The sequence below is a fragment of the Schistocerca gregaria genome, chromosome 1, assembly GCF_023897955.1.
Source record: "Schistocerca gregaria isolate iqSchGreg1 chromosome 1, iqSchGreg1.2, whole genome shotgun sequence".
NCBI classification, from domain to species: domain Eukaryota; kingdom Metazoa; phylum Arthropoda; class Insecta; order Orthoptera; family Acrididae; genus Schistocerca; species Schistocerca gregaria.
In genome coordinates, this window is record NC_064920.1 from 187,014,341 (window position 1) to 187,038,372 (window position 24,032).

Here is a 24,032-nt window from a genome sequence, read left to right on the forward strand (position 1 = left end):
AGAAAATCTGAAAAGGGAAATGCAAAGGCTCAATCTAGATATAGTAGGGGTCAGTGAAGTGAAGTGGAAGGAAGACAAGGATTTCTGGTCAAACGAGTATCGGATAATATCAACAGCAGCAGAAAATGGTATAACAGGTGTAGGATTCGTTACGAATAGGAAGGTAGGGCAGAGGGTGTGTTACTGTGAACAATTCAGTGACCGGATTGTTCTAATCAGAATCGACAGCAGACCAACACCGACAACGATAGTTCAGGTATACATGCCGATGTCGCAAGCTGAAGATGAGCAGATTGAGAAAATGTATGAGGAAATTGAAAGGGTAATGCAGTATGTAAAGGGGGACGAAAATCTAATAGTCATGGACGACTAGAATGCAGTTGTAGGGGAAGGAGTAGAAGAAAAGGTTACAGGAGAATATGGGCTTGGGACAAGGAATGAAAGCGGAGAAAGACTAATTGAGTTCTGTAACAAGTTTCAGCTAGTAATAGCGAATACCCTGTTCAAGAATCACAAGAGGAGGAGGTATACTTGGAAAAGGCCAGGAGATACGGGAAGATTTCAATTAGATTACATCTTGGTCAGACAGAGGTTCCGAAATCAGATATTGGATTGTAAGGCGTACACAGGAGTAGATATAGACTCAGATCACAATATAGTAGTGACGAAGAGTAGGCTGAAGTTCAAGACATTAGTCAGGAAGAATCAATACGCTAAGAAGTGGGATACGGAAGTTCTAAGGAATGACGAGATACGTTTGAAGTTCTCTAACGCTATAGATACAGCAATAAGGAATAGTGCAGTAGGCAACACATTTGAAGAGGAATGGACGTCTCTAAAAAGGGCCATCACAGAAGTTGGGAAGGAAAACATAGGTACAAAGAAGGTAGCCGCAAAGAAACCATGGGTAACAGAAGAAATACTTCAGTTGTTTGATGAAAGGAGGAAGTACAAACACGTTCCGGGAAAATCAGGAATACAGAAATACAACTCGCTGAGGAATGAAATAAATAGGAAGTGCAGGGAAGCTAAGACGAAATGGCTGCAGGAAAATTGTGAAGACATCGAAAAAGATATGATTGTCGGAAGGACAGGAAAGTCAAAACAACCTTTGGTGACATTAAAAGCAACGGTGGTAACATTAAGAGTGCAACGGGAATTCCACTGTTAAATGCAGAGGAGAGAGCAGATAAGTGGAAAGAATACATTGAAAGCCTCTATGAGGGTGAAGATTTGTCTGATGTGATAGAAGAAGAAACGGGAGTCGATTTAGAAGAGACAGGGGATCCAGTAGTAGAATCGGAATTTAAAAGAGCTTTGGAGGACTTACGGTCAAATAAGGCAGAAGGGATAGATAACATTCCATCAGAATTTCTAAAATCATTAGGGGAAGTGACAACAAAACGACTATTCACATTGGTGTGTAGAATATATGAGTCTGGCGACATACCATTTGACTTTCGGAAAAGCATCATCTACACAATTCTGAAGACGGCAAGAGCTGACAAGTGTGAGAATTATCGCACAATCAGCTTAACAGCTCATGCATCGAAGCTGCTTACAAGAATAATATACAGAAGAACGGAAAAGAAAATTGAGAATGCGCTAGGTGACGATCAGTTTGGCTTTAGGGAAAGTAAAGGCACGAGAGAGGCAATTCTGACGTTACGGCTAATAATGGAAGCAAGGCTAAAGAAAAATCAAGGCACGTTCATAGGATTTGTCGACCTGGAAAAAGCGTTCGACAATAAAAAATGGTGCAAGCAGTTCAAGGTTCTGAAAAAAGTAGGGGTAAGCTATAGGGAGAGACGGGTCATATACAATATGTACAGCAACCAAGAGGGAAAATAAGAGTGGACGATCAAGAACGAAGTGCTCGTATTAAGAAGGGAGTAAGACAAGGCTGTAGCCTTTCGCCCCTACTCTTCAATCTGTACATCGAGGAAGCAATGATGGAAATAAAAGAAAGGTTCAGGAGTGGAATTAAAATACAAGGTGAAAGGATATCAATGATATGATTCGCTGATGACATTGCTATCCTGAGTGAAAGTGAAGAATAATTAAATGATCTGCTGAACGGAATGAACAGTCTAATGAGTACACAGTATGGTTTGAGAGTAAATCGGAGAAAGACAAAGGAAATGAGAAGTAGTAGAAATGAGAACAGCGAGAAACTTAACATCAGGATTGATGGTCACGAAGTCAATGAAGTTAAGGAATTCTGCTACCTAGGCAGTAAAATAACCAATGACGGACGGAGCAAGGAAGACATCAAAAGCAAACTCGCTATGGCAAAAAAGGCATTTCTGGCCAAGAGAAGTCTACTAATATCAAATACTGGCCTTAATTTGAGGAAGAAATTTCTGAGGATGTACGTCTGGAGTACAGCATTGTATGGTAGTGAAACATGGACTGTGGGAAAACCGGAACAGAAGAGAATCGAAGCATTTGAGATATGGTGCTACAGATGAATGTTGAAAATTAGGTGGACTGATAAGGTAAGGAATGAGGAGGTTCTACGCAGAATTGGAGAGGAAAGGAATATGTGGAAAACACTGATAAGGAGAAGGGACAGGATGATTGGACATCTGCTAAGACATGAGGGAATGACTTCCATGGTACTAGAGGGACCTGTAGAGGGCAAAAACTGTAGAGAAAGACAGAGATTGGAATACGTCCAGCAAATAATTGAGGACGTAGGTTGCAAGTGCTACTCTGAGATAAAGAGGTTAGCACAGGAAAGGAATTCGTGGCGGGCCGCATCAAACCAGTCAGTAGACTGAAAAAAAAAAGTTGGGTAATTTGTGAAGGGGTTATATAGTATTTTTGTAGGGGTGGAAAATAGTTGTAGTACAGTAAAACTTGCTCAAAACAAAATTGCATGGGACTAAAATAATTTTCCAAATAGGACAAGTTTTCTGATTACAAAAAATTCACCAGGCTACTTAAAATTTGTCAAGTATCATATACAAAATTATAAATTTGTAATTATGTACATATTTAAGTACCTTCAATCCTACACAGTAGATGTTCATTTACTGTATATTGTAAAATAAATTACGTGACTGTTTTTTCTAATTGATAAATAATATGGTATTTCCGTATTTTTACTCTACTTTTGTTTATTGTTGTATGTATATACATATTATTTCCATGTATATTTGCTTCACGTTTCACATTTTTCGCAACATATCAAGAGGGAAACTTGTTTGAATTTCATGTTCAAAATTGTTTTTCCTATACAATTTTTTGCACTATATGATGATTTCAGCAGATTGAGGAAATTTGTGTGTGCTATAAATTGCATAACATCATTTATTTATGCAGTATCTTCTCAAGGTGTATTAATTTTTTCTAGAGACATTATTTTGCTCTTTTTCTTCCTTTGTTGTTTTACTGATCATCTTCTGTGTTGCGAATTTCTATTAAAGCTCTTGCTAAAGTGAGAGTGAAGTGACTTGGCAGGAAGTCATCACTTAGAATGTAGTCATCTGCATTACATTAAATGTTTTGCATTTTAATTAATCAACAACTGCTGCTGCATTTTCTGAAAGTTCAGTGGCCACAGAAGCATCTTGTTCTTGACCTCCAAATCCCCTTATGTTGAACCACTGAGTAACAATTTTGGGCTTCATTTCCCTTACTGCCAATCTAATTCAGTTGACTCCATTCAGGGCAGAAACTGACCGTGGAAAAGAAAATACACTTTCAGCTTCATCAACACCAAGAAAAGAGACTGCATCAGTTATCGCCTATAAAGGGACTCGAATGTGTAAATAAACCATGGTCCATGGGTTTTGAGAGATTGGTTGAACCTGGCGGGAACCAAGCCAATTTCACAGTATTTGATAATATGACTTTTGGGTGGTAGGTTGCATTGTCTAGGAAAAGGAGAAATCAGTAATTTCCTTTTTTCATTTTTGCAATGAAAGAGCCCAGCCATGATTTAGAAACAATGCAGTTTTGCTGCCTTTCCAGTCAGCAGTGGCTTCTCCATTTCACCTAACTCAGCAGACAGTGAGACTTCCCATGGACATTTTTCTGGCAGTGTATTTTTCACCTTGAATTGGCAGAGATTTTGAAGGCATTGCCCTATAAAACAGACACATTTTATTGGCACTGAACACTTCTTTCGGGTCATAATTTGCAGTTAGGTTGTACGATATTGTCTTCCATTCTGTTGCTACATTTTCATTTTAAAATCTCATTTCCCCGTACACTTCCTTCCACACAATGTTCTTCCTACTTTTAAACTGTCAAACCCCATCCTTTTGATGCCTTAACTCCGTACTTCCAATTTCTTTAGAGACTTTCAGAGCCTCAGTCTGCTACATGGGCCCAAGCAAAGGTAAGATTTTTGCTCGTGCACTTATGAACCATTTCCACACTATCTCGTTAATTTCTTCATTTCTCGTCTTCTTCGTCTTTTTCCCGTCTTCTTCGTCTTTGCCTGTTTGTTTTCATCCGTTAATCCCATATTTTATCCCTGTTTCTAAAAGTATCATAAATTTGTGTTTTACCACATTTGAAACACAACATTATCTTGGGCATAGGAAGTTTGTCTTTCCCACTCATCCCAACTACCTTAAGCTTTTTGTTAAGTGTTAGCAATACATACTCTTTGTTTGACATCATGTTTTTACTTTAACTAGTCAACTGAAACTTATAGAAAATAATGCTGGTAGTAGTGCATTTCTGCCTTACCAGGTAAAACCATTGGTTAATAGACCACCACCTCTTTCACTGCACAGATTGCAGCAGAGTCTTTGTATGTGTGAAACAATGTTCGATTATGCACTCGGGCATGCCAATAATAATCGAAAGCAAGACACGCCAAAGGACAGAGTGCTCACAAACGAACCATTTCCTTAGATATACTGACATTGCACATCACTTGTTCATTGTTGTGCAGAGTGGCATGGTCTGATGTCCACACCCGCAGCATCAAGCTGCGAGTAACCTCTTTTCTTGGTTTTGCACCACTTAACAGCGTTGGCAAGGTTGTACATTCGTTGTGTGAAAAGCAGTGTCCTTGTAGAATCTTGAATAACTACTGTATTTGTAATACAGCAGTACTGTGTAAGCTTTTATGACATTACACAATGAATTTTTAATGAAGTCTTAAAATTTGCGTGCTGTTTCCGCAATAGGCATGTATAGGTTTATACAAAAATATTAGCATATGAAAGTGTATTGAATGCATCTGGACTAAAATACTTGTACGGTTAGGGCATATTTCCAAATTATACGCATTCAGCTTTGATAAAGTTTTACATTATAAGCATTTTTGTAGCATTAGATTTTCCTGAAATGTTTGTAAGTCCCAGGAATAAATCTCTATTATATAAAAGGCAATATCCCAGGTGACTGATTCACTCACTGCCTAATCATCACCCGCCCAAACCGCTAAGGATAGAAGCCCAGAATTTGCAGATGCTGTTAATCTTGTACTATAGGCATCGTTTAAGAAGGAATTGTTTTGAAATTCCACCCCTAAGCAGCTGAAATGTGGGTGAAAGGTTTTTTGAAAATATGTTGCTATTAATGCAGTTTTGAAGCTAGACCTACAAAAATTGGTATAATTCACAGGGTAAAAGCCTTTTTTGGAAATAAATCATTATTAAAGAACTACTAAAGCATTTTTAAAGTTACATCTGTGGAGATTGATATTTGACTTCTCGTTTACAAATAAAGAAGTGTGTGTTTTAGTGTATTTGGAAATGCATCCACTAAGGGAATGGAATAGGGGATGAAGTGTTTTATGAAACTGTTTCATTATAAAAGTATTTTTAAAGCTAAATCTATAAAATTTTGAATTTGGCTTCTTGGTTAGAAATAAAAAAATACATGTTTCATTGTTTTTGGAAATTCAGTCCATATGTGAGGCAAATAGGGGCTGAAAGCTTTTGTGGAAATATTTCATTGTACAAGCATTTTTAAAGCTAAATCTAGGAATATTTGTAATTGGCTTCTTTGTTAGAAATAGAAAATTACACATTTTACTGTTTTTGAAAATTCAGCTCCTAGAGGGATGAAATAGGAGATGAAATGTATGAAAATATTTCATTGTAAAGCATTTTTATAGCTAAATCTTTTAAAATTTGTATTTCGTTTTTCACATAGATATGGCGTGTTTCTCTGTATTTAACAGTTCAAACATTAAGGAGGGAAATAGGGCAAGAGTGATTCACTGGCTCATAACCGTCCAGCCCAAATCGCTAAGGATAGAAACTTGAAATTTGGAGAGGGTTTTGATGTTATACTGTGGGAATCGTTTAAGAAGGCACTGTTTGAAATTACTCCCTGAAGGGGGTGAAATAGGGGATGAAAGGTGTTTTGAAAATGTGTCACAATTAAGACAATTTTGAAGACAGAACTACGAAAATTGGTGTTTAGTTTCTCTGCCAGAAATAAAAGAAATTCAAGTTTCAGCATTTTGGCGGTTTAGCTCTAATGAGGTGAAATAGTGGGTGAATGTGTGTGTGTTTTATAAATCATTTTTAAAGCTACAGCTATGAAAATTGATATTTGACCTTTTTTTTACCTTCCAAAGTAGTGAAATACAGGATGAAAATTTTTTATGAAATTATTTCGTTATGAAAGCATTTCAAAGCTCAATCTATGAAAATTTGTGTTTGGCTTCTCTGTTAAAAATAAAAAAAAAGATTTGTGTTTCACTGTTTTTGAAAATACAAACCCCAAGGGCGGTGAATTAGGGGATGGAAAATGTTTAAGGAAGTATTTCATTATATTGAAAAATTTTTGAAGCTAAATGTATGATAATTTTCATTTTTCTTCTTGACTGGGTATAAAGAAATATGTGTTAGGGATAAAAGTTTCTATGGAAAACAGTGCAAAAGATATTATTAATAAAATCCTTGGGCTCCGGCTACAAGAATAACTTTTTTGCCAGAAGTGCAATCAGAAAGGAAGCTACTTTTGTGGTCTTAATTAGTGTGAAAAGTCAAAAGCCGTAATTATGCTGAATAAACGAATGAATAAAAATAAAAAGCTCTTCTGTGTCTATGCATGTGTTCAGTTAGCTTAGTGATGCTGATTCCTGTACACTAAAAAACTGTACAATGAAAATGTTAATTGGTAAATGACATGTGGTTTCACATGTTATTCTGCTTTTGGTGATGTAAGATTTACCAGTGGATGGGCTGGAGTTAAGTCATGGTGGGTGGATACATGGGGCAGCTTTTGTGGTGGGAATGACTGCAGGTACAGAAATCTTGGGGAAGGAACAAGGATTTGGGAATGTCATAATTTTTGATGTGTGTCTTGTTAACTTTCCCTGACATATCCTTCTTATCCCCCTGACGAAGGACCTATTAGTTATGGAAGGAAAGTAGTGTGTCCCTTCTATGTTAAAATGTTTCTGTTGGAGATAATAGGTATACATTTCACCTCCTGAAGGTAAGGATTGGCCAGAAATGGTATTTCATAATTGATTAGATGCCATATTAGATCAGATGCTTCTAAAGCATGTGAAAGGTTTTGTTTCATTGATAATACACCGAGAAAGTATATTTTCTGTGTGAAGAATTTGTCTTGCAAGTACTATTGTGACTATTGAATGAAGTTAACTTCAACTTGTGGGCAATAGCATGATCAAGCGTGTATAAAGAACAGAACATAAGATCTGAAGTGTGATTCATTTCTGGTACAGTTTTGCAAAGATGTTCTCACCTATAAATTGGCAGACACACAAAGAAATACAGTGAATAAATTAATTACAACTTATGAATAGTCTTTTATTCCAGATTTGGGTTATTAATGGAACAGAAAAACCATTTCATACATGGTGCAGTAAAAATTGTAATTTGTCATTAACTTTATTGGGATTTGAAAAGTAAATGGGAAAATACAAAAACTTAGTCTTGCTCTATTGCAGCAACATTATTTTTGTTTAGTTGTGATAATTATTCTATTGTCATGTACTAATACCATAATGGTGATAAATTTGATATACTCTGTATTCATTTATTTACTTTTTTATTTTTGTAGGTATGTTTCTGCTGTTGACAAAGCATTGAAAAACTTTGAATATACTAGTGAGTGGGCAGATCTAATATCTGCTCTTGGGAAGCTGAATAAAGTAAGTTAAATTAATAAAGTAGTTTTTCAGTATAATTGGATAGGCTTCCACAACCAGAATCAGTTGACATAGAAGTTTTCTAAGTATATCCAGGAAAAACCCATGGCTGAAACATTGGATTCTCCTTATAGATTTTTTTTTACATTATGATATATTATGATACTTAGAAAACTTTTATGTCAACTAGTTTTTCAGTGATTCCATAGTCAGTTTTGCTGGATGTTTTCCTCTTGATGCAAGGCTACAGGTGTTTTGTGTGTGCTACAGTTTTATTCAAGTGACTTTAATACAGGGTATGTGTACTATGATTAGTTGCATGCCATCTGTTAGAGATATATTTCCTGTTGCAAAAACTTTTCAGTTGCATCTACATCTACATAGTTACTCTGCAATTCACACTTAAGTGCCTGGCAGAGGGTTAATCGAACCATTTTCATACTACTTTTCTACCATTCCACTCTTAAATGGCATGTGGGAAAAAGGAACACCTAAATCTTTCCATTCGAGCTCTGATTTATCTTATTTTATTATGATGATCATTTCTCCCCACGTAGGTGGATGTCAAAAAAATATTTACGCATTTGGAAGAGAAAGTTGGTGATTGAAATTTCATAAATAGATCTCGCTGCAAAGAAAATCGCCTTTGTTTTGGTGACTGCCACCCCAACTCACGTATCATATCAGTGATACTCTCACCCCTATTGCACAATAACAGAAAACGAGCCGCCCTTCTTTGCACTTTTTCGATGTCCTCCGTCAATCCTACCTGGCAATATTCCAGCAGAGGATGGACAAGTGTCTTCGGTACTAAATGTGGTCCTTGCAGTCACTACGTGATTTATGTTTATTTGCTTGTCATGCAGTTTGTAATAAATATGCTGTTTCCCATGGCTTGGCAGTGGTTTTGGTACCATCCTACAATGTGACAGAATCCATAAATGTTTGTTTCTTTATTGTTTACAATCACAAATGAACAGACTCAACAGCCTGTGTGCAGAGTTAGTCGCATTTCCTCAGATACCTCTCTACCCGCTCACTAGATCAACTCAAACATGAGACAGGGCTGCAAAGTGTGTGGCTGATGTTTGTCACCAGTTTTGAGAATGACGTCTCCCCCAGCACAGCTTAATCTGCATACTAGTATATGTTTTGTCTATTCAGCCTAAACCTCACAATGGCTTGCTGAGACCGTATCAAGTTTTATATGGCCAAGTAACTGTTGGAGATGGTGAAGGACATGGCCATTATTTTCCTGTATGTTAATCTATCAACCTCTATAGAACTGTTAGAAAACAAGTTTACAAATTTCTGCACTAGAAGTAAAAAGAAATTTTCAAGTTTTTTTAAGTGTCAGCTCAAAGAGTTGACAGGGTGGCAACACTACTCAACATGCAAGAACAAAATCACAACATTCTGTTTCGCATTGGTGGGGCTGCTCAGTCTGCCATCCTGGGGACACAAGGACTATTTTGGTTTGATTCTAAGAGACAGTCTACCAGCTAACTTTCATGGTTTTAGAAGATTTACTTCATGCATCTGGATGAATGCAAGTCCTGGTTGACACCTTACACCAATATATCCACATTTAACCCACATTTGTTCAACTTCAGTCATGTCATACAAACTTAAGAACACATGCAAATAATACAAGGCATTGACTCATATGATCATACCAGATGTATGGCGTGGAGTCTAAATACTTTTACACACCACCGGAAGATGGAAAAAGGACATAATGATGAATGTATATAAAATCTGCACTTGTTATTAACGAAAGGACAGTCTTCAAAGTCTCATTTTGTGTATACAAACCTTGGATTTTTGCAAACTTGTGAAAAGCTTTTATCGGTTCTCCCAACATTTTGTTGTGTTTTTGCATCATAAATGTCTATAGCATATGGAAATTGCATTAGGTGAACCCATAGACGATAATCTAACAGATTGATGTTGATGTTGCAAGAAGAGATAGACCTGTCCTTCTTTAACTAGCCATCTGTTATTGCATCGTCCAGTGCCTCTCCAGGAAAATGATTGGAATTTTCTGGTATGCCATCATGAATAAACCAGTGCGTGCTTCATCTTATTTTTGTGGGCTTAGCTTGCACCAAGTTTCCACCACTGATTTAAATAAAGTTCCTGTGGACAGACCAGCAAGTTATGTATAGCTGTGTTGAAGGAATAGCCACATCATGTTGTATGTAGACATGGCACCACAGACTTACATATGTAGGAAACACAGGTGGTTAGAGGCAGATGGAAAAGTAAGAGTTGACCAACACATTAAGACAATGACAAGCAGCAGCGGATGAAGATAGGACAGTTGTGGAGTTGCATACTACGCAGCTGATGAATCTGGAACAAGATGTACTGCATAACACTCAGGTAGTATGAGAGTTAACTGTGAAACTGATACATCATGTAAAGAATACCATGGGAGTAGTAAACAATGACTTAGATAGAATATGAAATCGATAAAACATGATTGAGAAGAGAATGGTTTTAATAAGATTGTTATGTTCAATAGCAGACAGCCTAAGTGTCACAGGAATTGGGGTAGCCGTGTTGCAAGAAGCAGTGCATCACGCAGTACATGGGCAATTAAGTCCCATGTTGGTACCACCGCAACAGTTTTTAGCTGGTTTACTGAAAGTACAACAAAGTGTAGCAACAGAATTGTAGCTTCTAGTAGAAGTGGTGGAGCGAAGTTTGTCACTATTCTTCCACATGTCAGTGGTTGGAATTATTTGTTGTTGCCAGTCTGCGTTTTATATCCTTTTTACTTCTGTCATCATCAGGTATTATGCTGCCCAAATATACAAACCTGTCTGCTGCTTTCCGATTCTCATATCACATTCTAATTCTCTTAGAATTACCTTTGTTAATTGGGCTGTATTCGGGTAACCTTGTTTTACTTTTTTGTGTTATTAGCTTATAGCCTCCTTTTTCAGTTAACATTGTCATTTAGTAGTATTGTTTCTGAATTATCACTGTAAGAATGCTGGACTTTTCCATTTATTTCATTCTGTCTCTTTCTTTTTTTCAGGTGCTGCTGAATTATATGAAATTTCCAGTTATTCCACGGCGTATAAAAATCAGTAAGCGTCTTGCACAGTGTATGCATCCAGCACTGCCTTCAGGTGTTCATTTAAAAGCTCTTGAGACTTATGATATAATATTCAAATGCATGGGAACAAACCGTTTAAGCCATGAACTATTCATTTATAGTGCTGGTAAGTCTGCAAGTTTTCCTCCAGATTCATCCTGCACTGAATTTGTGATATAACTATTCTGGTTAGATTTTATTATTTATGGACAAAAGCATGTTGTATATGTTCATAAAATGGTGCACTGACTGTTGTTCCTCTAAGAAAAGAACAATGTTACAGCAGCAAACATAGTACTTAAATCTAGACAGTGTTGGTTGTATTAGAATAGGAATTAACTTTGTTTCTTTGAGTGGTTTCTTGTATTAGTGTCCTCCAAAATTGCCAATCATAACTTATGTAATGTGGTGATATTTGTTCCTTTCCCACTAGGCTAGGGAATAAAGCTTGCTGTAAAACATTTCTAGTGACAATAGTTACTGTAATTATCAATTTCTCATCTACAATGTCTGGTTCGAAATTTATTTTGTAATCTTATTTTCCAAATTGTTATTACAAGGACATTCAAATTTTTGAAACTACTATTAGGTTAAATATTATAATGAGCCTCAAAAAAATTATATGTATCTACAATTCTAGGCTTGTTTCCACTTCTGGGCCATGCTGCCATGAATGTCCGTCCTTCTCTTCTCACTGTATATGAAACACATTTTGTACCTCTGGGAGAGAGACTTAGACCTGGACTTAGTGGTTTCTTAAGTGGTGTTCTACCAGGCTTAGAAGAAGGTTCTGATCATTTTGAAAGGTGAGCTGGCAAGTCAGTTATGTTCAGTGGATGTAGTTTATGGTTGATACTGTTCATGGAAACTGATTGCAGTGTCTCTATTAAGGTTTACAGACATAAATTGAATAATGCTTCCCCAACAATCGTATGTATTACTTTTAAGGAACTATATGCGTTTAATTTTCCTTACCCTTCAACTCGCAGTGGTTCATGCAAGATGGAGTAAGGCCACATACTGCAAACACTGTGTTGGAGTTTTTACACTAGCATTTCGACATGCGGATCATTTCACTCAGGTTTCCAGGCCACTTCAATGACGGACAAAATTGCCCCCCCCCCCCCAATAGTCTAGATCTCAATCCATGTGACTTTTTTCTTTGGGAATACCTAAAGGAAAAAAATTTCCCAAAACGTCCACGTGATTTAATGGAGCTCAGAAGACTTATTCTAGTGAAATTACAGAAGACATGTGCCGTAGGGTAATCACTAGCTTCAGTGTTCGTATGAAGGAAGTTAAGAAACGAAATGGTTGACATATTGAGCATTTGCTGAGTTAGAACAAATCCCCATGGATGGCTCTTGATTGTAGTATATGTTCCTTTCAGATTGTATTGACAATAAAGTTTATATACAAAAACAGAATGGTAACACATTTCGTGCGCCACCCTGTAGATAAGGCTTACCGACCAATGATCTTCTTGAGTGTGGATGCACTCATATTGCTCAAACTCTTATGGGAATCGGTAGATTGACTGTCGGAGGTAATCAGTATAGTGGGCAGGGGCACTACAAATGTATTGTGTGGACAATAAATTGGAGAGGTGGGTCTCACAAGGAGCTTGCCAGAGATAAGTTCGTGTAGTTGTGCTATCCTCTGTGTCCTTGGTGGCTCAGATGGATAGAGCATCTGCCATGTAAGTAGGAGATCCCATGTTCGTATCCTGGTTGGGGCACACATTTTCAACTGTTCCTATTGATACTTGTCAATGCTTGTAAGGAGCTAATGGTCTGGATTTCATTGTAATTTCATTATATTTATTATATGACCACTAATTTCCTTATATAAATGTTGCAGTGTTTTATGCTTTGAATAAATATTTATAAAAAAGTTGTCTCCAAATGACATAATATGATCTAATAAAGATGAGAATGTGGCAGGAGACAGACATGAAAAAAAATTGAACACAAATATTAACTTTCAAACCAAATGTTCATATGTATTATGCAGGAAAAACTAACAAAATGGTGTTACTCAAGGATCAAGCATTTTTTATTGGCTTAAGGATGTGACGACAGACCATAATGACTGGAAAAACAGTAGCTAAATGCTAACATCAAATGAATCATGTTTTGTGGATATGGTTTACACCTGAAACTGTTAAATAATATGATAAGTAAATCACTGAAATTCAGACATATGTTATTGTGCAGTGGAGAGTAGTGTAATTGTTGTATTCATAATGTGTTTGTTTCTTTCAGAACTACCTCATTGTTAGAAAAAGTTTGTGATGGAGTGGGTCCAAACCACTTTTATGGATGTCTGTGGGATTGCATAGCAGCAAACAGTGGTATACGCCTCCCTGCTATATCCTATGTTCTGTCACACTTCAACAAGAGGCTTTCTATGGAAGATCAGTTATTTATTATGGGGACCAATGTTGACATTATGGTAATAAGCACTGTTTATACTTCATTTTGGTTTTTATTGTTTGTAACGATGACACAACAAAGTAAGAAAGCATAAATTATATTCCCATTAAATTTGAATAGTGTAATCATGCCACCCCCTGTTTTTCTTGTGTGATGTCTGTGTGATAAAGACTGTGTGGTTACTTATTGATCTTTTACTTCTCCTCCTCCAGACAACAATTAGTATCTGAATCGCTGCTGTAGTTGATGATAGGGAAAACTTTATACTGAATGCATTGTGTTCCTCCTCATATCCGAACATGATTAATGTGATGGTACTTCATTCCATGACATACATAGATCATTTCTTAAATATTGTAGTGGACTGTTGCAAGTGAAGTTTCATTCAGTTAGTAAGTTTATTGTAGTGTAAAAAATTATTATCTAGAAATTTTAAATTTTGTAATTATTCTATAGAAATAAAACCAAAATACAGTAAAAGTTGTTCATCCATGTGATCAGTCTCAACTTTTCTTTAAGGTTAGTGCACTGTGTGCATGTATGCAAGACACTAGTGTGCTGGTACAGCGCAGTGCGCTCGACCTGCTGCTTGTGGGATTTCCCATGCACAATAACCAGTTATTGCGCACTGATGTGGTACGACTTGTAACGGCCTCTCTTACTACCATACTTCGTAGAGATATGTCACTGAACAGGTATGCAGTTTAGAATTGTCACAAGTTGCATAACTTTTTTCTCTTTATATTCTATCCCTGTTGCCTTCAGATGCTATAAATGTAGCTTTGCCTTTCTTCTGCCTATCTGCCAAGATAAGCCATAGTGTCAGTTCTGCCTTGCATGTGCCTACATTTCTCTGGAATCCAAACTGATCTTTTCCAATGCAGGCTTATAGCATGTGAATAATGCACGCTGGTACTTTGTAAATGTGACATGAAACTGTTTGGAAGATGAAGTAAATATTCCTGAATTTTGATCAAGAAAAACCGCCTAGATGAGAAACATAGAAATAGATATCCTCGGTGTCACAAAGCAGCTTACATCACTTAATAAAAGTAAGGCTTTTGGTCCAGATTGTATACCAAACAGGTTCCTCTCAGAGTATGCTGATAGAATAGCTCCATATTTAGCAATTACATACAACAGCTCGCTCACAGAAAAATCCGTATCTAAAGACTGGAAAATTGCTAAAGTCGCACCAATACCCAAAAAGGGAAGTAGGAGTAATCCGTTGAATTACAGGCCCATATCACTAATGTCGATTTGCATTAGGGTTTTGGAACATATACTGTATTCGGACATTATGAAGTACCTCAAAGAAAATGATTTATTGACACTCAGTCAGCAAGGATTCAGAAAGTATCGTTCTTGCGAAACACATCTAGCTCTTTATACTCGTTAAGTAATCGGATGTCAAATTGATTCCATATTTTTAGATTTCCAGAAGGCTTTTGACACCGTTCCCCACAAGCGTCTTCTAACCAATCTGCGTGCCTATGGAATACCACCTCAGTTGTGCAGCTGATTTCGTAATTTCCTATCAGAAAGGTCACAGTTCATAGTAACAGACGGAAAGTCATCAAGTAAAGCAGAAATAATATCCAGCGTTCCTCAAGGAAGCGTTATAGGCCCTCTATTGTTCCTGATCTACGTTAATGACATAGGAGACAATCTCATTAGCCATCTTAGAGTGTCTGCAGATGGTGCTGTCATTTACCATCTTGTAAAGTCATCAGCTGACCAAACTGAATTGTAAAATGATTTAGATTAGATATCTGTATGGTGCAAAAAGTGGCAATTGACCCAGAATAAAGAAAAGTGTGATGTTATTCACATGAGTACTAAAAGAAATCCGCTAAATTTTCATTATGCGATTAGTCACACAAATCTGAAGGCTGTAAATTCAACTAAATACTTAGGGATTACAATTACAAATAGTCAAGTATACTGGAGTGGGAACCGGAGGGAGAAGAAGAAGACGGCCTATGACCACCTGGCTCCAAAATGTACAGCACACAATGAGGAGAAAGGGCACAGAGGAAGAAGACATGCAAGATCGAAACACCTGGAGAAATATTTTGAGAATATAGTTTAAGAATGTTTATTGTTTGTATTGTAATTTCCAAGTAAATTATTATGTTAGAGATAAGTCTCTGTAATGAGGAAAAGCTCAAAATAATAAAAATAAAACAATTACAAATATCCTAAATTGGATCTTTAATGTAGATGATGTGGGTAAAACCAACCAAAGACTACGATTCATTGGGAGAACATTAAGAAGATGCAACAGGTCTACTAAAGAGACTGCCTACACCACACTTGTCCACCCTATTCTGGAGTATTGCTGTGCAGTGTGGGATCCGCATCAGATGGGACTGACAGATGACATTGAAAAAGTCCAAAGAAGGGCAGCTCATTTTGTATTATCGCATAGTAGAGGAGATAGTGCCAGAGACATTATACGTGGATTGAAGTGGCAGTCATTAAAACAAAGGCTTTTTTCATTGCGACAGGATCTTCTCATGAAATTTCAATCACCAGTTTTCCACTCTGCAAAAACATTCTGTTGGCACCCACCTACATAAGGAGAATTGACCATCATGGTAAAATAAGAGAAATCAGGGCTCGCACAGAAAAATTTAAGCGCTCATTTTTCTCGCAGGCCATTTGAGAGTGGAACGGTAGTGTGAATAGCAGAGTAATCGTGGAGATGTAGATGTAGATTGGTAATATACTGTCAGCACCACGCCTTTGTTTTCTAAGTATGGGCCTCCTATGTATTCCTTCCACCTTTAAACAATCCCATCTTTGCTTAGCATGGGCTAACCTTCTGAAGTCTTGGTATTCATAAAGCTGAAGCTCTCTTCTCCAAAGATGTCTCTGATTTTCCCATATGTGACACCTTAATTTCTATAAGTAGTATTTAAGTTTGTCTTTAGAAAAATATTTTTCAAAATTTTTGTAACATTATTTCAAGATGTTCTAATTCTTACGTGTCAACAAGAATAAAAACACATGTAGTGGCATAGCTGAAAGCATTTGTTTTTTTTTTTTATTTTTACAAAATAAAATCAGTATAGATGACTTTTGTTTCATACATTATGTGCAAAATATTGTGGTTAGTGCGATTTTTGGTGAACTACTGGTATTATGTCTGTCAAAGCACAAAATAACTTGGCCCATATCTGCACATACTGCATAGTAGAGGAGGGGGCAGTGCCAGTGGTGGGGGTTCTGTTCTGTTCTGTTTGGCACGATGTGATTGGCAAGGTGTAGTTTAACAGCTGTTGCCTTTGCACAAGCAGAACTTCTAAGCTATAGCTAGCATGTTCGCAAATGATCACATTAATTTATTACATCGTGAAGGCCAATAATGTGACAAGTCGGTAGCCTCTGGCTAGAATAATGAGTAATAAAAGCAGTGTATGAACAAATGAGACAGCCACTGTTATTGGATGAAGCAAACGACAGCAAACAAATGTGGCCATCCCTTTAGAACAGAGAGGTGAACTTGCTCCACAATCAGGATGAGAATGTGTTTTTGTGCAGGTCCCAAGGTATTTTACATGAAGTATGGCAGGAAATGTTCAGGAGTGAAGTAAAGTAGCAACGGTGTAACAATAGAAAGATTTTGATGGAATTGTTATGGTTCCCATATACAGTTAAGAATTTTGGAATGCATTTTGTATCAGCTAAGGAGTAAGTCAGTAATAAGTAAGGTCTTCTGTGTTAATAAATTGTGTTTTAAAATATTAATTGAAATACTGTTTTCAGGCGTTTATTTGCTTGGCTACTAGGATCAGAAGTAAATGTATCTTTACTGAGTTCAGAACATCCTCTTGTTAAGAAATCTCGCAGCATAGAATCTACTTCATCCAATACCTCACCATATTTTGAGATGTATTCCAGAGATCTCTTGATTCAGGTATGCATATAAGATAGGCCTAAATGTGCAATGTTGTATTTTGTAAATTCATTTTATGATATAGAACTGAGCTCCGCATGAATGCTGTGTCATTTTTAGTTAATTTATGGCTCTATAGTAGAAATGTATAAAAGAGCAAGAGCTGACTTAAAATGGTAAATTGACATACAAATCTAATGTTCACCTGACCTTTGTGCCACTATTTCACATTGATATTGATATCGGTTGCAATGTTGCCATTCTTAAATTTGTTATATTAAAAACAAACATTCCAAGACTTACCAAGCGGGAAAGTGCCGGCAGACAGGCACAATGAACAAAACACACACAGAGAATTACTAGCTTTCGCAACCGATGGTTGCTTCTTCAGGAAGGAGAGGGAAAGACGAAAGGATGTGGGTTTTAAGGGAGAGGGTAAGGAGTCATTCCAATCCCGGGAGCGGAAAGACTTCCCTTAGGGGGAAAAAAAGGACAGGTGTACACTCGCGCGCACACACACACACACACACACACACACACACACACACACAAAAACACAAACATATCCATCCGCACATACAGATTCCAAGACTTACCAAGCAGGAAAGCGCCGGCAGACAGGCACATGAACAAAACACACAAACACACACACAGAATTGCTAGCTTTCGCAACCGATGGTTGCTTCTTCAGGAAGGAGAGGGAAAGACGAAAGGATGTAGGTTTTAAGGGAGAGGGTAAGGAGTCATCCCAATCCCGGGAGCGGAAAGACTTCCCTTAGGGGAAAAAAAGGACAGATGTACACTCGCGCACACACACACACACACACACACACACACACACACACACACACACACACACACATATCCGCAGATGTGCGGATGTGTGTGTGTGTTTGTGTGTTTTATTCATTGTGCCTATCTACCGGCGCTTTCCCGCTTGGTAAGTCTTGGAAAATATATATATATATATATATATATATATATATATATATATATATATATATATATATAAACTTCCACATGGGAAAAATATATTAAAAACAAAGATTCCAAGACTTGCCAAGCAGGAAAGTGCCGGTAGATAGGCACAATGAATAAAACACACAAACACACACACAGAATTTCGAGCTTTCGCAACCGGCGGCTGCTTCGTCAGGAAAGAGGGAAGGAAAAGGAGAGATGAAAGGATGTGGGTTTTAAGGGAGAGGGTAAGGAGTCATTCCAATCCCGGGAGCGGAAAGACTTACCTTAGGGGGAAAAAAAGGATAGGTATATACTTGTGCGCGCGCGCCCACCCACACACACACACACACACACACACACACACACACGTATATCCATCCATACATACACAGACACAAGCAGACATATTTAAAGGCAAAGAGTATGGGCAGAGACGTAAGTCAAGGCGGAAGTGTGCAGGCAAAGATGATGTTGAATGACAGGTGAGGTATGAGTGGCGGCAACTTAAAAATTAGCGGAGATTGAGGCCTGGTGGATAACGAGAAGAGAGGATATATTGAAGGCAAGTTCCCATCTCCGGAGTTCGGATAGGATGGTGTTGGTGGGAAGTATCCAGATAACTCGGACGGTGTAACACTGTGCCAAGGTGTGCTGGCCGTGCACCAAGGCATGTTTAGCCACAGGATGATCCTCATTACCAACAAACACTGTCTGCCTGTGTCCATTCATGCGAATGGACAGTTTGTTGCTGGTCATTCCCACATAGAAAGCGTCACAGTGTAGGCAGGTCAGTTGGTAAATCACGTGGGTGCTTTCACACGTGGCTCTGCCTTTGATCGTGTACACCTTCCGGGTTACAGGACTGGAGTAGGTGGTGGTGGGAGCGTGCATAGGGCAGGTTTTACACCGGGGGCGGTTGCAAGGGTAGGAGCCAGAGGGTAGGGAAGGTTGTTTGGGGATTTCATAGGGATGAACCAAGAGGCTTGGTGGAGTGGGGAGAATTTCATGAAGGATGGATCTCATTTTGGGGCAGGATTTTAGGAAGACGTATCCCTGCTGGAGAGCCACATTCAGAGTCTGATCCAGTCCCGGGAAGTATCCTGTCACAAGTGGGGCACTTTTGGGGTTCTTCTGTGAGAGGTTCTGGGTTTGAGGGGATGAGGAAGTGGCTCTGGTTATCTGCTTCTGTACCAGGTCGGGAGGGTAGTTGCGGGATGCGAAAGCTGTTTTCAGGTTGTTGGTGTAATGGTCCAGGGATTCAGGACTGGAGCAGATTTGTTTGCCATGAAGGCGTAGGCAGTAGGGAAGGGACCGTTTGATATGGAATGGGTGGCAGCTGTCATAATGGAGGTACTGTTGCTTGTTGGTGGGTTTGATGCGGACGGATGTGTGAAGCTGGCCATTGGACAGATGGAGGTCAACGTCTAGGAAAGTGGCATGGGATTTGGAGTAGGACCAGGTGAATCTGATGGAACCAAAGGAGTTGAGGTTGGAGAGGAAATTCTGGAGTTGTTCTTCACTGTGAGTCCAGATCATGAAGATGTCATCAATAAATCTGTACCAAACTTTGGGTTGGCAGGCTTGGGTAACCAAGAAGGCTTCCTCTAAGCTACCCATAAATAGGTTGGCATACGAGGGGGCCATCCTGGTACCCATGGCTGTTCCCTTTAATTGTTGTATGTCTGGCCTTCAAAAGTGAAGAAATTGTGGGTCATGATGAAGCTGGCTAAGGTGACGAGGAAAGAGGTTTTAGGTAGGGTGGCAGGTGATCGGCGTGAAAGGAAGTGCTCCATTGCAGCGAGGCCCTGGACGTGTGGGATATTTGTGTATAGGGAAGTGGCATCAATGGTTACAAGAATGGTTTCCGTTGGTAACAGACTGGGTACGGATTCCAGGTGTTCCAGAAAGTGGTTGGTGTCTTTTATGAAGGATGGGAGACTGCATGTAATGGGTTGAAGGTGTTGATCTACTTAGGCAGAGATATGTTCTGTGGGGGCTTGGTAACCAGCTACAATGGGGCGGCCAGGATGTTTGGGTTTGTGAATTTTAGGAAGTAGGTAGAAGGTAGGAGTGCGAGGTGTCGGTGGGGTCAGGAGTTTGATGGAGTCATGTCCAGGTGCAGCTTCAAGGAATCCTCAGAACCTTAGGCCCCCTACAAAACCTTTCACCTGACTCCACACAGGTACACACAGTTACAACAGTAATACTGCTATTGCAGTCCCACCTTGAAAATGTGTGACATCCATCCATCCACCCGTATAAGCATTACATGCGAAACAGATGATAAAAACCCATAAACAGCTTTCCACCATTAACTATTAAACTATTATATGGTTTCAACAGTCACAACCATAATTTTTCAGCTAGGTAGACTTGGGGCAACACATCACTTTGCCATAGTTCAGTCACAAAGTGTAAATTACGATGATATTTTTTGCATTATTTGTTCCAGTGTAACTCACTGTTTCAGTTTTTTAAATGTTAGATTCATATTATACATATCCAAGGTATTTTATTTGTGTCAGTAGGCTATTTTAGGTTATGGGCTAATTGTTAACTATTAATGTAGGAGAGTGGAGAAATATTGGTGTTCAAAATAGATGACAGATGTATAAAGATATAATGCATTTCTGTAATGATTTGAATTTACCCACAAAAGTGTCTAATAATGGCAGCTCTTTTTTAGTCTAAATGTTTAAACCATCCATATTAAATCCTTTTGTCTGTCATGGGTGTTATAATATTGTATAATCTTTTGTTATAGGCTATTAAAATTACTCTAAGTCAGAGTGCAAGCCACCCACAAGATGTTCGTCCTTATCGCCTTTTGGTTTCTCTCTTGGACAAGCCAGACATAGGGCCTGAGATTTTAGATGATATCCTGTATGAAGTTTTCAGGTATGTAATTTACTGTTTTCGATTGATCATTACTTGCAGAACACTGAATAGAAAGGTGTTGAGCCACAGAGAAGGGTATGGAAATGACAATTATTAGCTGAGCCTGTGGAAAACATTCTTTTTCAGAGATTTGTTTGTGTATTGCAAACGCTTCTCCACCCTCTTCCTTCATACTGAATACTTGGTGAAAGTGATGTTATTCCCCCCCCCCCCCCCCCCCCACCCCCACCCCTCTCTCTCTCTCTCTCTCTCTCTCTCTCTCTCTCTGTGCTGAAAATAAACCACAGGAAATTGTTGATACACTTGTTGATGATTTTTCCCTGTTATTGCCATCCATTCAATGCGTGTGGTGAGCTGTGGCACAAGTGCCCTCTGGGAAGAATTCTCCTGCCAGCTGTTTTCCCCAGTTCAGAACCTCTTTCTGCACCGACTCGTCGGTTGAAAATTTAATGTCACTCATATGGTCCTTCAGGGAGGTGTAAAGATGATAATTTGAAGGCACCAAGGCCGGCCAGTGTGGCCGAGCGGTTCTAGGTGCTACAGTCTGAAAACTTGCGACCACTGCGGTCGCAGGTTTGAATCCTGCCTCGGGCATGGATGTGTGTGATGTCCTTAGGTTAGTTAGATTTAAGAAGTTCTACGTTCTAGTGGACTGATGACCTCAGATGTTAAGTCCCATAGAGCTCAGAGCCATTTGAAGGCACCAAGTCTGAGGAATATGGGGAGTAGTTAAAGAATGCCTTGGTGGCAAAGGCTGTGAGAGGATGGGTATTGTTGTGCAGCAATTACATTCTTCACATCAGCATTCCCCTCCTTTTGTTTCGAATGCTCCTTTTGAGATTTTTTAGGGTCTCACAATATTGTTTTGCATTTATGCTCTCTCCCTGCTGCAGAAATTCAACCAAAATGATTCTATTTTGGTCCCAAAACACTGTGGCCAAAATATTGGTTTTGAATTTTTTGACAGATTTGGAACTGGTATGATGCCACTGCGATGACTACCTTTCATCTCGAGCATGTAATAAACCACCCGTGTTTTGTCTCCACTCACAACAGAGCTCGGAAAATCCTCACCTTCCATTTCAAGTTGCTTGAAAAATTTGGGAGTGCTATAGACCTTATTTTTCTTGTGCTGCTCTGTAATCTGTTTTGGGACCCAACGTACGCAGTTTCCATTATTCCAGCATTTCTGTGAGTAACTTGTATAAGAGAGTTCTAGAGAGTTGTGGAAACATTGCAGAAATTTCAGCCACTGTCAATGGGCAGTCTTCATGAATAGATTTTTTGACTTTTTGCACGAACTCGTCAGTAAGAGTAGAAGATCTTCCACCCTTCTGTTTATTGTAAACAGCTACTGAGATCTTCGACAATGTGCAACTGCGCAACAAAGAAATGCCAACAAAACAAAATGAGCAGGGTCAAATTAACCCTACCACAACCTCACCAGGTTAATTTTGTAATTGTGTCAGTGCTATAGCCTGTAATTGAAATTAAGTGACAGGCAGATATTATCTGTGGACAGTGTTGGTAGAAAGAACAAATAATGTTAGTATAAAACTCTTTTACTGTTCTCTTATTAGTCATTGACTGTTTGCACAGATTTAGTCAGTGTGTTTTATTTCAAAAGATTCCTTATCATTTTCCTTTTTCCTCTTCTTCTTTTTTCCTTATACTGCTTCTCATCTCTTAAGTTAATTCTTGTTCCATACAAACACATGTTTTCGCCATAGATTAGTTTTATATTGATTGATCGAAATGAAGAACTAACTACAATTTGTCCATTCTAAATTTCAAGCTGAAAATGTGCCACACTGAACATATATTTTCAGTGATATCATAGTTTGCTATACCCACATTCTGAGCAGTTCATGTTTTGTTTTAGGCATTATTTTTAATTAATTTTTTGGGTAATTACACAGGTTTGAATATTGACATATGAATTCATGCAGTAATTTAACTTGTGCTTTATTTATTCAAGCATTTTGATGTATTACTGTTTCAAGTCCTGTCCACTCATTATTTAGAACATCACATAGATTACATGAAAAATTGATAAGTTGTCAACATGTTATGTGAATGGCATGGTCTATATTTCTCATGTTCTTTCACATGCAGTTCTTCATATTCAGAAGTAATACACTCCTGGAAATTGAAATAAGAACACCGTGAATTCATTGTCCCAGGAAGGGGAAACTTTATTGACACATTCCTGGGGGCAGATACATCACATGATCACACTGACAGAACCACAGGCACATAGACACAGGCAACAGAGCATGCACAATGTCGGCACTAGTACAGTGTATATCCACCTCTCGCAGCAATGCAGGCTGCTATTCTCCCATGGAGACGATCGTAGAGATGCTGGATGTAGTCCTGTGGAACGGCTTGCCATGCTATTTCCACCTGGCGCCTCAGTTCGACCAGCGTGCGGGCTGGACGTGCAGACCGCGTGAGACGACGCTTCATCCAGTCCCAAACATGCTCAATGGGGGACAGATCCGGAGATCTTGCTGGCCAGGGTAGTTGACTTACACCTTCTAGAGCACGTTGGGTGGCACGGGATACATGCGGACGTGCATTGTCCTGTTGGAACAGCAAGTTCCCTTGCCGGTCTAGGAATGGTAGAAC

At 38.6% G+C, this 24,032-nt stretch overlaps 1 protein-coding gene across 2 annotated transcripts in view; it reads left to right on the forward strand.

Moving 5' to 3' along the window:
• Positions 1-24,032, forward strand: part of LOC126336429 (protein dopey-1 homolog) — a 341,808-nt gene that overhangs the window by 35,795 nt on the left and 281,981 nt on the right. For both annotated transcript variants that reach the window (XM_050000134.1, XM_050000125.1), the window contains exons 3-9: positions 8,011-8,101; positions 11,145-11,331; positions 11,845-12,010; positions 13,469-13,658; positions 14,159-14,334; positions 17,411-17,561; positions 21,268-21,401. In XM_050000134.1, coding sequence (XP_049856091.1) covers positions 8,011-8,101; positions 11,145-11,331; positions 11,845-12,010; positions 13,469-13,658; positions 14,159-14,334; positions 17,411-17,561; positions 21,268-21,401 — 1,095 coding nt within the window. The remainder of the gene's footprint in view (positions 1-8,010; positions 8,102-11,144; positions 11,332-11,844; positions 12,011-13,468; positions 13,659-14,158; positions 14,335-17,410; positions 17,562-21,267; positions 21,402-24,032) is intronic.